The sequence below is a fragment of the Cydia fagiglandana genome, chromosome 11, assembly GCF_963556715.1.
Source record: "Cydia fagiglandana chromosome 11, ilCydFagi1.1, whole genome shotgun sequence".
NCBI lineage: Eukaryota > Metazoa > Arthropoda > Insecta > Lepidoptera > Tortricidae > Cydia > Cydia fagiglandana.
In genome coordinates, this window is record NC_085942.1 from 2,119,002 (window position 1) to 2,134,477 (window position 15,476).

At 39.8% G+C, this 15,476-nt stretch overlaps 1 protein-coding gene across 1 annotated transcript; it reads right to left on the bottom strand.

Annotated features, from left to right (window-relative positions):
* Positions 1-22: 22 nt before the first annotated feature.
* Positions 23-10,229, bottom strand: LOC134668631 (beta-1,3-glucan-binding protein-like). The gene is made up of 10 exons (XM_063526072.1): positions 10,094-10,229; positions 7,696-7,804; positions 7,123-7,241; positions 5,906-6,087; positions 5,448-5,584; positions 4,744-4,910; positions 3,511-3,635; positions 2,076-2,193; positions 1,259-1,389; positions 23-634 (listed from the first exon to the last, which is right to left on the bottom strand). Exons 1-10 carry the CDS (start codon positions 10,227-10,229, stop codon positions 434-436), a joined length of 1,425 nt encoding a protein of 474 aa, XP_063382142.1. The 3' UTR covers positions 23-433.
* Positions 10,230-15,476: the final 5,247 nt, after the last annotated feature.

Sequence of the window (15,476 nt, forward strand, 5' to 3'; positions counted from 1 at the left end):
TAATACCGTAAAGGTAAGGATGAGATCGAGCTAGGTAAGGGAATTATTATGATTACAGACCTGCTAGCATGAGTGGCGTTCTCGCGCGCGACTCCATATACCTACATCTAGAGTGACTTCTAGTATGGAATCGCGCGCGAGAACGCAACTCATGCTAGACCACCTGATGTGCCGTTGGAAAGTTGCGAAATGTCGGAATGGAAAAACTCGGCAGAATTCGGCAACTTTTTTTTTTGAGAATCGATTTCCGAAATGAAAATTTTCTTTATTTCCTCTGATATTTTCCTGACATTTCTGAGATTTTTACAACTTTCTGGAAACTTCGCTACTTACACATTGGACGTGAGATTCAATCTCGAACTTTCTAGACAATTTAGTGAATAAATCACATGTTTAAAGGTTACCTTACAATCCCTGTCACCTCAACACACAATCACAGGGCAACCACTTTGACATAGTCAACTAGCAGCTCTGGTTGCCGCCAGGTCGCTTTCCACGCGTCGACGTCGTTCCAAAACCTGAGAGCCGCCTTCGAAGCCTGATTCTTCCAGGGTTTTTCATGGTTGCCCTGTGATAAGGAACCGTCGGGGAATTCTGTATGACCGCCCGCAGCCAAGCCGAGGGTTATGTAGTACTGAAACAAATGTTTCAAGGTGTAAGTAACTAATGAAACAAATTTTAATGTGGTCGTGGAATGGATACCATTCCAAGTTCTTAAATTAGTCGTATTCTGCTTTCGTTATCCATTCTACATTCGTCACAATCATCGGTGGCTTTCAATGTAGAATGAGTGACGAAAGTAGAATAAGACTAATTTAAGAACTTGACGAAAAACGAATGGGACGACCCAAGACGATACCGTCGGAATGCTCTTGTTTATGCCATACACGAAGACGCGTCCCATTCTTCTTCCTAATCGTTTATAAGGTTAAGTGTGCAACAGTTCATTAGTTCTGTCTATACCTACACATTAATTAGCCATGAATGTCTACCTATTAGACAGAACTACTACACAGCTAAAAGGTTGCATTCTTGAACAATAAGCGTGAATTTAGAAGGATTAAGAGTGGAGTGGATCTCACACCTGAGGATGCCGAAGACCGCGCAAAGTGGAGAAGACTGAGCAGGAAAGCGAACCCTGGCGCTAGGCCGAGAAAACGCTAGGTTGAAGAAGAAGAGAGGGCGGTTCTTTGTGGATGGCACAAACAATACAATTCTACATACATTTTTTAGCCACTGTGTATACTTAAGCACTTACGTGATCATCAAAGGGTGCCATCCCAGTTTGTTGTACAGCGGCGCAAGAGGCTGGTAGTAGTCCCCGCAGCCCGTTCGATGCTGGTTCCACCCGGCCATACTCCAGTCCATCCACGGACAGTATCAGACGCTCTGGAAAATTTCAAATTTACGGCCTGTTCTTGGTTCATGGACTTCATGGTTGTCAGTTGATAGGAGAGAGGTAACAACTATGAAAGTTATTATTTTTAAAGGTCTGTCCAAAGTGGCCCTGACCTGGAAAATGCCCGGCAAACGGAAACATGGGCGCCGTAAATCTACTTGACACCATTCTGTGGAGCTGGGTGTATTGGAGATGGGGTGGGAGGCTACCCAAGCTGCCCAGGACCGGAGTCAGTGGAAGAAAAAGATTCGAGCCCTACACCCCGGCACGGGGTAACAGGATGGAAAGAAAAAAAGAATCACTCTTGACTGGGCGCGGCCCGGGCCGAGGCGTCCGCCATGTTATTTTCTATGGCGGCTGATCGATGATCACGTGGTGATTTTCATAGAAAACGAAGCGCCGTAAGCTCTAGCCTGACCCCGGCCCGGTCTAAATAAATGTCTCTTCCTAAAGCACGCAGTCGTCGGTAGATACTCAGATCTTGTCTTTACTCGTCTCGTAAGTATCTCAATCAAATTCTATTCTTTATAAAAGTGTCTTCATCAAGCTTAGAGGCTGATATCTAAGTAAATAACTGAAACTACTATCTACTACTACTTCTTAAGGTAAGAAAAGACGGCACAGACACATGCACGACACAACTAAAAATATTAACTTAGGTACTATGTTAACGCACCTGGAGTCCACTTAACAGAATAGTCATGGGTGCCGTCACCCCAGAAGGTATTTGAATTCTTCTTAACAAGTAATGTATCATGACACGAAGAATCAATGACGGGTCCGCTGTACAACACCTGTAAAAAAAATCATTTTTGGCATAAAAAATGGAAAATAAATACTCATGGTTCCAGAACCAGCCCTAGATTTGCCAGTTACACCTAAACTGAACCCATGCATGAGGGTCACATGCATTATTAGCATAGCTTATCTTTAGTATTTTGACCCGTTTTTTGGCGGCGGGGGCGGTCCGCCCCGGGTGTCACCCATTTAGGGGTGACACCCGACGAATTTTTATAGGTGGCACTAATGATGTTCACAGTCGGGTGTCACCCATTTAGGGGTGACACCCGACTGTGAACATCATTAGTGCCACCTATAAAAATTCGTAAAATGAAAGCGATGGAGTAAATCCTGAGCTATTTATTTAACAGAAATTACAATTACTCTTTCTAAATATATTTTACAATTTTGATTGAATTTTGGGGTGACAGTGACACCCACAATTTCCGCACCGGGTACCACCCATGCTAGCTACGCCACTGCATCTAGTCCTGGGTGAAGGGGTAGTTCCACACGATGAAGCGTGGTTTAGCCTTCTTCACACTAGGCGAGAACTGAGACACCAGCGCACCGCTCTTCCACCTTCGTCACCGGGCGCGGCATTCTCCTTCCAGCTGCGGTCGCGGCTGCCGCTCTCGCATTGGACTTAATAGTCATTTGCGGAAGTGCCGCACTCTTAATATAGACGCTATTCAAACCATCATCTTATTCATGTGACAGGCCAATGATGATGATGATGATGATCTAGTCCTAATAATAGTTGCAGTTGGAATGCAGTTTGCCTATAAGAGAACAGTTTTATAAAATTATTATTATATGTATGTAGGTAAAGTCAGCACCAAAAGTTGCTAAGCGGGTGAAGTGTTCAAAATTATCTTGACACGCTTATTCTCTTAACAATAAAGTTGCGTCAAGATCATTTTGAACACCTGGCCCGCTTAGCAACTTCGGCTGCTGACTGTACTTAATAACTTATAGTGAATAGATTCAGGCGTTACTTTGCGGTAATCCATAATTAAACGTAACCCCCGTAAAAAAAACGTTAAACATGTTACGTACATGTTTAACGTTTTTTTTTGTTGCATTCCATGAAATTGTCTACCGTTTGTCCCGTAAAAACGCGAATATTATGAAAATTAAGAAGAGTCTCCTTTTCTATGACAAATGGTCAAAAATATCCACAGAAAAATAATCGCCTGCTTTAAATTATGCCGAAAAAAAGTCACAACACAGAAAATAAAATGCATTTGTACGGGACAGCCCGTGGAATGTCCCTTTCGCGCATTAGCAAAATAATATTTTGGTTTTAGTAAATAATTTATGTTTCTTACTTTATTTCCATAGTTAGTGGATCCGGTATTTAGCTCTTTGTTGCCTCTCGCACACGCTATCTTCAGAACACCCGAGTTCACGCTGCCGAAGACAAACTTCTTCATCAACGGTTCCAGCAAGATTTCTGAAAAAGAACATTTTGTGATGTTATCTATAAAAAGGGACCTTATTGTCGATGGCGGTTACGCCATTATTAACGATGCTCCGATATAAATACAATGCCGCGTGACGCTGTGCAGCGTAAGCGCCATGGACATTAAGGTCCCTTTTCATAGATAATGTCCAATTTGTCGTCATTTAACGCATTCACTGCCAGGGGAAGGGTACCTTAGAGAAAATTTAAGAAATTGGTAACATTATGGATGTTGAGTAGAATAAAGTTCCTAACTTGTTCGAAAAGTCCATAACATTTCCGATCACGATTTCATATTTGAGGAAAAATACCTTTTTACGATGAGTTATTTCTTTAACACGAAACTTAGTGACGCGTAACGTGTTGAAAAAGTTATTCCAACAGTCGATAAAGGTGAAAAGGTTTTTTGAACAAACTTGTATTTATTATTCTTCCTGTCTCTAGAAAAATATTGTTTATTTGAAAAGTTGTAATTATTTTCTTAATCAAGTACTTAATCATACATGTATATATGGGGCGTTCCACTGGATTGATAACTTGATCTATATTTTTGAGAGTTGTACGAAAAAGATCCGCATTTGGCCAGAAATAAGCAAGCCTTCGGGAATGGAGTGCTATGGACGGCACACTAATAACTAACTCACTGAAGTTTAACTTTTTGATAAACTAACGTAGAAGGTAATTAACAGTTGTCTATGTCTCATAACTCTAACTTGGGTACAGTCAGTTCCCCTGCGGTAGCTTGGCCCTTACAGTGATTGTTCCATGCGCTTGGTATACTTAATTACGATCGCTCACTACGGGCGGTATGACGCCCCGCCACTGGTACAGCCAGTCTCCCTGCGGCAGTTTGGCCCTCACAGCGACCGTTCCATATGTGAATGCGAAGCCAGGCTTGCTGGTCATATACGAGCGCTCACCACGAGCGGTAGGTACTTATTATGTCACCATCTTTATACTCTAACCTGGGTACAGCCAGTCTCCCTGCGGCAGTTTGGCCCTCACAGTGACGGTTCCGTACGTGAACGCGAACCCGGTCTTGCTGATGATGCGATCGCTCACTACTGGCGGTATGATGCCACCATCTTTATACTCTAACCTGGGTACAGCCAGTCTCCCTGAGGCAGTTTGGCCCTCACAGTGACGGTTCCGTACGTGAAGGCGAAGCCGGTCTTGCTGGTGATGCGACCGCTCACCACGGGCGGTATGATGCCGCTGCCATCATTGGCTTGGACGAAGCATGCGCCTGATGTTTCTGATGTGCATCTGAAATGTTTAATCCCTGCTAAAGTTGCGAAAGAAATGCTTGGTATCACAATGAGTAAGATCTATAGGCATGCTTAGCGCTTACATCCATACTTATTATAAAGTAACTATGTCTTCTATCTCTCTGCTACCTCTTGATGCTTAAACAGAAATAGTTTGTGTCCCAGGAAAGGATAGGATAGTTTTTAGCTAAAATAATATAAAATATACAATTGCGTCCGTTATCTGTATCAGGATCAGGTTATGTTCTTTTAGTTCAAAAAGAAAAATTAGTAAATTTAAAAGTGGAAAAATTACTGTCTTGGGTGAGACTTGAACTCACGACCCCTGGATCGATACTCCAGTGCTCTGCCATCTGAGCCACCAAGACCTCATCCATAGCCAGCAAATCTTTCCACCATATTATAGGTCAAGGGGACCCTTAACCTTAATAGCATCGTTCGCAGACGTTTCTGCTTGTTAAAAAATAAAATTAAGAAAACCAGTTTTTGAAGAAAAACAGTCTTCAATAGGACATTAATAATTCTCCAGCCTTACCCTTTGTACAAATCCAAGGAGTCCAGCATGCTTTCAGCTGAGAACCCTGGCTGGTTCTGCTGCAGCGATGGGACGATACGCAGGTTCCCATTCTGTACGGAGACTGCAGCACGTTGATATGATACGAAGGGATGCTCCTGGAGAGATATATACAAATAAACAATATGACTCCAGTTGTGTTGCGCCATTTTCATTTCAAAAACATAAATACTGATTCACTGCCACGACACATATATATGGTACAGTCAGCAATTCGCTAAGCACCTTCTATGCAGAGGGGTTCCTTTTCTCTGCAGATGACTTTACGTACATAAGTGGATCAGCTTTCCTAACTTCCAGTAGCAAGGTGACATACGTCACTCAAGTTGACGTTTAAATGAAGATTTGCTATTTGGGATGGTGCTTTCCGAGAGTGAATGCATGGTTCTTAGAGCTGATAAACAGATTGTGACACTTACAGAATGATCCACAGGAACATATTGCTGCACCTGCCATACATCTGTTCTTAATGTATCGAAGTTCTCCTCAAAGATGGTCTGTCCTGCGCATGCGACGCCCCCGCGCACCCGAGTAAGAGTCGGCGCGCAGTTCGGATTCCTGGAGGTCGTTGGGGCCTCAAGCGGCGCATAGTCTTCCAGTTCTTAAATACAAATTGTAGATATACTTACTATCATTATGTTTACTCCCAAAATTAAAAATATCTTAACCTAAGCTAACAACACAACAGCCATATTCGAACTTTAAGATACGTCAAATAATAGATATGGAAACGAACATGGAAACACTTGTTTGACACTGACATATCTAATCCATATCTTTTCTAGATCTATTAACTGACGTATCTTAAAGTTCGAATTGAGCCGAAAAACTATTCACAAAATTCGCTAGCGCCCCTCCTTATGTAAAGGAGCCCATCACGCTCGCCGCGTTGCCAGGTTGAACCGCGATGGACTAACTTTGCATAAGGAACCTTACTATCTAGTATCCTTAATTGCACATCTTGCTCAGTCTAAATATAAACAGAGCAACATACCTACGAATACGAACCAAGAAAATAAAAAAGTGGGTGATATGCTAATGAAGATGAAGATAGATTTTCTTAATTTCTGCCTCTATCTTATCTCTTCCTCGTATAATGCAAAACTACAATCGGTACCTAATTATTATTATTATTGTGCCTTATAGATAACCTTCATTATCGCCGGTCATACTCAACGCATAAGCTACGACATAAGTTCATTGATAATCTGTTTTAAACAGAAATGCAAAAATGAAGGAAGAAAAGAGTAACGGGCCGAAAGAGGGAAAGAAAAAAGGTAGAAACTAAATATGTTGTACCTAATCGTAATTTTAGAACATTAAAGCGGGCGGTACAGATGTAGTGCATAATTGTTTTCCATCGTATTTTCTCGGCAACATTCGTATTTGTCACGCTACTTCAGTCAACGTCAGTACTTTTTGTACCGAGACTGCCTGAAATAGCAAGACACGTTCGTACGTTTCCGTGAAAATACGATGGAGAATAATTAATGCACTGCATCTGTTTGCACCATTCCACCAACCTGGGGTAAACCTGAGTTGCTATTGTTACCAGTACAATTTGACACTGGGTTAACGGTTTAATCGCTTAACCCCGGGATAGTGGATTGGTGAAAGTGGGCTTATGTGTACTTACTGGTGACAGTAAACGTCAGCTTATCCTTCACATAGGCAGCACTCCTGACAGACGCGAAGACATGGTAGTTTATCACATCGCCCACCGCCAGCGCGACGTCTGGAAGCTCCACCACCCACCTAAGGGAAAATAAGTTAATACCATCAAATTTAATACTTCCTGCGTAAACCATTACAACGGTCCGGGTCCGTGCCCGGGCCGAGGCGTCCGACACTTCCTTTTCTATAGAAAGCACATGATCATCGATTAGCCCTGTCAGCATAAAAAACAAAGTGTCGGACGCCTCGGCCCAGATCCGGACCGTTCCAAAAGTCTACTGGTGGCAACTTGATAATATGTACTCGTCGGTTTTTTCACGGATAAAACGTTATCCTTTTAATTTAAAGAATGACTCGCGTTAAACCGAGCCTTGTTCGACCCGGAGCCTCCGGCGCATCGTTTTCTATGGAAAGCATCACGTGATCGCCTGTCATGTTATAGAAAAGTATGTCTCACACAAAATGCATCATTCGATTGAAAATAATAGTAGATTTTGTATGATACCATTTGTGTAGGTAGGCTTCCTCTACTGACCTCCCATTTTTAGGTGACACCACCTCGCCATGGAGTTCACCCACTTGTGTCGACTCGATTTTTCTGTTAATATTGCCTTGGAAGACGAAGAGGGCTAGGTTTGGGGCATCTGAAAAAAAGTTTTTGTTCATAAACTACCATGGATACAGTACGTGAAAGGGCCTAGATAGGCATCGCCTGGCCAAGTGAATATGAAACTTAAATAAAGATAGAAATGGTCACGTGACTTTTCGTTTGCAATTGCATCTTTATCTGTCATACGGCCGGAATATTTTTTATGTAATCAACGTGCCACATCGCTGGCCAAATATTTCAGGGTTCTATATGTTTCACTTTTGTCGAACTGAAATTTGAAAATTGTCATAGTGACATTACCTTTTAACCGCCAGCAATTTTTGATCGAGCGTGCTCGTGTCGCCACCGACAGTAATTGTACCACGCAGAGTAAGGTTGGCATAGTTACGGGAGTTATAAATGTGCTGTAAAAACCAAATCAGATCTTTGTCTTATTTATCAGACTGTGGCGAAATGAGCTGGATATGAAATGTCTTATATATCAGACTCTGGCGGTTAAAGGGTTAAGTCGAATTTCAACTATTTTGAAAATGTAACATAGAACCCTGTAATATTGGGCCAGCGACATGTAAAAATATTTTTTATCGAGGTTTGAATGTATTTTGTCCCTACTCACCCCATTTTAAGGTAACCAGACTTTATATAAAGTAATTATTACATAATATAAGTAACATAAATATTTAAACAAGGCCATTTATAACATATATTTCCTTAATTATATCACTGTTTCTCGCGCGCGAGCGACAAGTTCAATGTCAAGGACGTTTGAGGTTATCAGTCGCTATAACATTTGCGGGGGATTTTAGTTCCAGGTACTTCCCGGTTCCCACAGTTAAATTTACTCGTACCTAATTATGGACTGTATCATAATCTTGTATTATGTGATTCTCAAAGGTGCCGATCTCGTCGCATAATAAATTGATTGTTCTTATGTAATGTTATAGTCACACCAATAAAAATCTGCAGCGGATTTGATAGCCCACGCAGTGTAAGTGTTATTTATAAGTCATAATTTCATAGAAGTTTGACGTTTGAAATGACACTTGCACTGCACGCAGTGCAGAGCCCACGGGCTATCAAAATCGCTGCAGACTTTTTACGGTCTAACTCTAGTTGTTACGCATAAAATTCTTTTCTCATAATTTTTCTCCAGCTGAAACAAGGAGTATTTTTAACCGACTTCCAAATCTCAAAGAAGGAGGTTATCAATTGGGTTGTATGTTTTTTTTTATCTTAAATATTTTGCATAGGTTGCATAGAATAGGGTAGGTTAGGTTAGGTTTGTTTTATAATTTTTCAGAAATGCCAACTTATTAGTTTCAACACATGCGAAATTTTATGCGTAACATTACATTAGGACAATCAATTATTATGCGACCCAATATAAACCCGATTCTCAATACTCGAACGTTTTTGCTGCTCCAAGACTTCCAAGAATCAATAAACACAGTAGGGATTCCCTACACATTATTTAAGAAGCGTGTTTTTTATGTTGTCCGGTTAGGAGGAAACCGGTTTAAACTTTATGAATTTAATTATGTTATTGCAATTTGAAGCACTGAGTTAATTGGTTAGAGATAACCTGTGTTTGTTGTTTAAGGAAATTACATTACTAATTAAAATTTAACTGGGATTAAACTAATTTCAATATAAGGAGAAGAACCAGAATAACTATATAGTATTTAAAATGTAGATAATTATTTCAATTCGCTCAAAATTTACGTTCTTTCTGTTTATTTCTCACTGCACCCACCTTGGCGCTTGTCTATTTTACCCTATGGTTGATTGGTAGATAATGCATATAGCGGCATTAAGTCCGCCTGCTGTACTATTTATTGTTTTTAGAATTATCTGCAAAAAAAAATTTGGCAGTTTCATATATTTTGGCTGGTCCATTTTCTATGGGAGGGTAAATTTTTTTCGCGATTTTGGGGTTGGTCCCATAGTAAAAGTTGCTCAGTATAATCCCTAAACCTCCCAAGCATCGGGAAACCTGTTATTTTTTAGCCACCGTGTATGTATTTTCAAACTGATATCATCAATCCCTGTCAATCCCTACTTTCCTAATGCGAAACTAACTGTCTGTCTGTTACCTCTTCACGCAGTAACCGCTGAACCGATTTAGATGAAAGTAGGGATATAGTTTGAGACCTAGAGAAGGAAATAGAGTAGGTACCTAGATTTTGTTAATCATACCTACCACGCAGACAAAGTTGCAGGCAGAATCTAGATTACTCTAATTATTTTTCCCATGTGAGATAAGTTTAGTTTACTATAAACTGAGTTTCACATAATTTTCATATCTATAATATTTCTAGCGTACCTGGTATAGAAGCCCGGAATCCCTTAGGCTTGAACGCTTGTATGGTTACTTCAGGGACACTGTAGGTGTCATCGGCCTTACCGACGCAGAACAGGAATACCAGCGCAAGCGCACAACCGAGCGCGGGCACCGCCATGTTGATACTAGCAGAGTTTATTCACTATTCTCTGTCTGCCACTTCGTAGAATTATTACTTTTATACCTCACATGAATAATAAATTTCACTACCTTTTCATAAAAACAAAGAAAAATATACAAACATAATAAAACTCAAAAACCTACAGATAGAAAAATTTTGCCTAGATCGCCGTTAATGTGCAAAGTGCCTAGAAAGCTGGCCGTATTTCCCCGCTGTATGGCTATTTTATCCCCTTTAGATATGAGTTCCCTATAAAAATATCGGGTCTCTTTTGTTTCCCATAAAGTTTTAAGTCATAATGTATTGTTTGTCCGCATTATCGTTAGTCATAATTTAGTTTTTCTCAGAAACGCGTAACTTTTCAGGATTGTCATAAAATTAAGAAACCTAACCTAACCTTAACTACCTACAGGATAACCTTACGGAAATTCTGGAAAGTTAACGATTTCAGAATTATGAGTATTATGACGAGTATTATTATGAGAATAGGTACCAACAGGTGTATTTATAGTCTTACCATCAAACTCATACATAACTGTTGCTGCCGTAATTCTTAATAAGATTAGTCAACAGGAAAATTAACTTAATAATTATTTTAATAAACCACTAACTCCACAGCTAACCAATAATGTTAATTCGTATTTAGGACAGTTGAATATTAAACCATTAACACACGTTTAGGTCCAAATGCATGCATGCCGAGTCATGGTATTTTCGATTATTTACATAGGTACAAACTAATTTTACCAACTCATAGTACTTAGTACAAACTAACTAAGTGCGAACGATCTTATAGCAAGATGTATAATTATAACAAAATAAATAAGCTTTAATATTTATAATCTCTGTAATGTGTAAATTCCTGAAATTATGATAAAAATATTACTACCTTATAGATAATAATTTTTAAGAAAAAAAACCGACTTCCATGGGGGCCGATGAAAGGTTATTGTAGATGGTACACTATGTAGAAAAGGAGGTAAAACCACCCACTTTTCTACTAGCATTTCGCTTCTGTATAATGGCTCCTCTACAGGATGGGCCAACGCCGGCCACTCCAAGGGACGCAGCCATGCGGTAGAATGAGTTAGCAATATCACTTGCTCCCTCTAACGCATAAATGCGTCCCTTGGAGTGGCCGGCGTTGGCCCATCGTGAAGAGGAGCCATGGGGGTCGTAGTTCTGGCCTAACCTAACCCACTCCTTGTAGTATATTAATTAGTTAAGGGTACTTGTAAAATACTGTATCTACCTACATTCATAGATAATAAATCAGTGTTGAACTAGCTCGCGTGTTTTACTACATGGTGACAGCGGTGGGATAACGTGCAGATACTGATATCTCGGTTCTGTGCGGATCGCAGTTCGAACCTAATCAAACCCACTTTTCAAGTAGCATTCCGTTTCTGTAAGGCTCGCAGTTCTAACCTAACCTAATCCTTGTTCGGTTCTGTGAGGACCGCAGTTCAAACCTAACCTAACCCACTTAATGGCGCATGCCGTGCGGTGTACGGGGGTTTAAGCGGGAGGGGCTAGTAAGATTGGCATCATCGTACTTTATACCTACATTAATTTTATGATAGGTAATCATAGTTGTTTATTTAGTTAAGGTATCATAGTGGTTTTCTGGGTCAAGGTCCAGGTCCGAGTCCGGGTCCGAGTCCGGGTCCGAGTCCGGGTCCGTGTCCGGGTCCGAGACCGGGTCCGAGTCCGGATCCGAGTCCGGGTCCGAGTCCGGTTCCGAGTCCGGGTCCGAATCCGGATCCGAGTCCGGGTCCGAACCAGATCCGGGTATGAGTCCGAGTCCGGGTCCCAGTCCAAGTCAAAATCGAAATTCGTAATCACCAAACGTGTACCATGCGTCATTGAAGAGTTCTGTTCTGGTCATCATCAGCAGTTCCACTTCATCAAATGCGACAGTTTTTAATGTAAATGCTTGATTTTATGATGAAGATACAAAAAAAAATATACGTATGCCTTTAATATTTGAGGAGTTCCTTCGATTCCTTATGGATCCCATCATCAGAACTCGAGCTTGACAAAAATGTGGCTTAAAAACTTAACTTGCTTAACGAACATAACGAAAAGGAAAAATCGCCAAACGTGAACTATGCGTCGTTTAAGAGTTCTGTTCTGATCATCATCAGCAGTTCCACTTCATCAAATGCAACAGTTTTTAATGAAAATGCTTGATTTTTTTATGTAAATACAAAAATCTCTATACGCATGCCTTTAAGATTTGAGGGGTTCCCTTGATTCCTCATGGATCCCATCATCAGAACTCGAGCTTGACAAAAATGTGGCTTAAAAACTTAACTTGCTTAACAAACATAACGACGAGGACAAATCGCCAACCGTGAACTATGCGTCGTTGAAGAGTTCTGTTCTGATCATCATCAGCAGTTCCACTTCATCAAATGCAACAGTTTTTAATGAAAATGCTTGATTTTCTGATGTAAATACAAAAATCTCTATACGCATGCCTTTAAGATTTGAGGAGTTCCCTTGATTCCTCATGGATCCCATCATCAGAACTCGAGCTTGACAAAAATGTGGCTTAAAAACTTAACTTGCTTAACAAACATAACGAAGAGGACAAATCGCCAACCGTGAACTATGCGTCGTTAAAGAGTTCCGTTCTGATCATCATCAGCAGTTCCACTTCATCAAATGTCACTTTTTTGGGTGTATATGCTTGATTTGTTGATAAAAACCCAAAAATCCTATATGTATGCCTTTAAGATTTGAGGGGTTCCCTCGATTCCTCATGGATCCCATCATCAGAACTGGGTTTTGACAAAAACGGGACCAATCTGTATGCATATACATTCAATCAAAAAAAGAATTTTCAAAATCGATCTAGTAATGACGGAGATATGGAGTAACAAACATAAAAAAAAAAAAAAAAAAACATACAACCGAATTGATAACCTCCTTCTTTGAGATTTGGAAGTCGGTTAAAAAAAACAGATGTTCTCTGATTAAGTGGAGTTCGATGAGGATGAATGTAATGTAATGAAAAAACAATACAGACAAAAATCTATTGACTATTGATTTTGCTCTTGTAAATACTTAATTCGGTATTCCGCGAATCTCAAACATATAGAATTGGTTAACAAAACTAATAAATAGAAACTAGTTCTCATAAAACTGCCGCGCGAAGTTCACAGAATATTTGTTAATCAAGAAGGTGCACTAAATATTAATTTGGATGAAAAATGATCTGAGAAATGATCAAAGTTAGGTAAGTTTACTGCCTAAATCTATCTAAAATCTGTTTTTATATCCCAAAGATACTAATATTATAGTTGGATTGGTCAATCTAGGACGCACAATGAAATAATTTGTACAAAAGCATGATCTTTATTACAAATTGTACAAAATTTACCCACATAAAATTATATAGGTCAATCTGTCATGTAGACGCTAACGTAAATTATGTCAAACACCAACTATAGTTCTTTTTTTTTAGCATTAGAAAGAACTTGCAAGAGGGTAAGCGATCTTGACATGTCTTTTAATTGAAAATCGCTTTTTAAAAACCAAAAACTATTACTTATGAAAGCAGAAGAATATAAATGATCGTATTAGATCCGTAATTGTTACATATTTGCCGTAACTTATTTTTAAAATGTGTTTTTCAATTAAAAGACACATCAAGATTGTTTACCTTTTTTCTAATGCTAATAAAAACGAGGTATAGTGGTAGCTGTGCTGAGGGATCATCGTCGAAAAGAAAAAAAAGCGGGCAAGTGCAAACTCGCCCATGAAGGGTTCCGTAGCAGCAAGTAACATAATTTACATAATAAAATTGCGGTTTACGATTTATGACGTATTAAAAATAAAAAAAACCGGGCAAGTGCGAGTCTGACTCGCGCACGAAGGGTTCCGTACCATAAAGCAAAAAAAAAAACAAAAAAAAGCAAAAAAAAAACGGTCACCCATCCAAGTACTGACCCCTCCCGACGTTGCTTAACTTTGGTCAAAAATCACGTTTGTTGTATGGGAGCCCCATTTAAGTCTTTATTTTATTCTGTTTTTAGTATTTGTTGTTATAGCGGCAACAGAAATACATCATCTGTGAAAATTTCAACTGTCTAGCTATCACGGTTCGTGAGATACAGCCTGGTGACAGACGGACGGATGGACGGACGGACGGGCGGACGGACAGCGAAGTCTTAGTAATAGGGTCCCGTTTTACCCTTTGGGTACGGAACCCTAAAAAACTACTTACTAGATCTCGTTCAAACCAATTTTCGGTGGAAGTTTGGATGGTAATGTACATCATATATTTTATTCAGTTTTATCTTTCTCTTATTTTAGAAGTGGGGGGGAGGGGGGGCACACATAGATAGAATAGATAGATAGAATACTCTTTATTGGCACACCTCAGTAAAAAGATACAAAAGAAAAGTAATATTGATATGCACACATCACACACATTTTACCACTTTGGACGTGTCTCTCGCGCAAACTATACAGTTTAGAAAAAAATTATATTAGAAACCTTAATATCATTTATGAAGACCTTCCATAGATACCAAACACGTATGGGTTTGATGAAAAAAAAATTTTCAGTTTCAGCTCTAAGTATGGGGAACCCCCAAAATTTCTTCCTCCCTCCTCCTCTCTCCTCCTCCTCCAACCTCCTCCACCTGCGGACCTCCAAAATGCGGTTCACAGAATACATCTACTTACCAAGTTTCAACAGCATAGTTCTTATAGTTTCGGAAAAAAGTGGCTGTGACATACGGACGGACAGACAGACAGACATGACGAATCCATAAGGGTTCCGTTTTTTGCCATTTGGCTGCGGAACCCTAAAAAGTAGTTTTGCAGTTGAGCTAAAGTATTTAATTAAGCATATCTCAAATATGGCTCATATTTATTATGTACGTATATTTATAGTAATCAAGGCAACTCAATCCAATCATCAGAAAAACAAGTTTTTTGCCAAAAGTGAACCATCTTTATTAACATAGCCACTCATTTGGGAAGATCCGGTACAATACAAAGACAGAACCTGCCAAAGGAAATAAGACTTTAAATTTTACACTATAAGGTATAAAATGCTATGCTGATGACGAATAGTTTACAAAGAACTATGTCTAGCTTGTGGTCAGTTTGTAATTAGCTGTAGATGCGTATGGTCATCATTCATAGTACCATCGTAAATTGATAATACGTTAACCATATTCCAACGACTTAAGGTCCATTTCTGATCAGTTCCGAGTGTTCATTTTT

Bases quoted from the DNA above. Each gene is read 5' to 3' on its own strand.
- LOC134668631 (XM_063526072.1), bottom strand. From the start codon at position 10,229: ATGGCGGTGCCCGCGCTCGGTTGTGCGCTTGCGCTGGTATTCCTGTTC. The intron at 7,242-7,695 runs GTCAGTAGAGGA...ATTTTCCCTTAG, and splicing joins GTGTCACCTAAAAATGGGAG to GTGGGTGGTGGAGCTTCCAG. The intron at 4,911-5,447 runs GTAAGGCTGGAG...TAAACATTTCAG, and splicing joins TCCTTGGATTTGTACAAAGG to ATGCACATCAGAAACATCAG.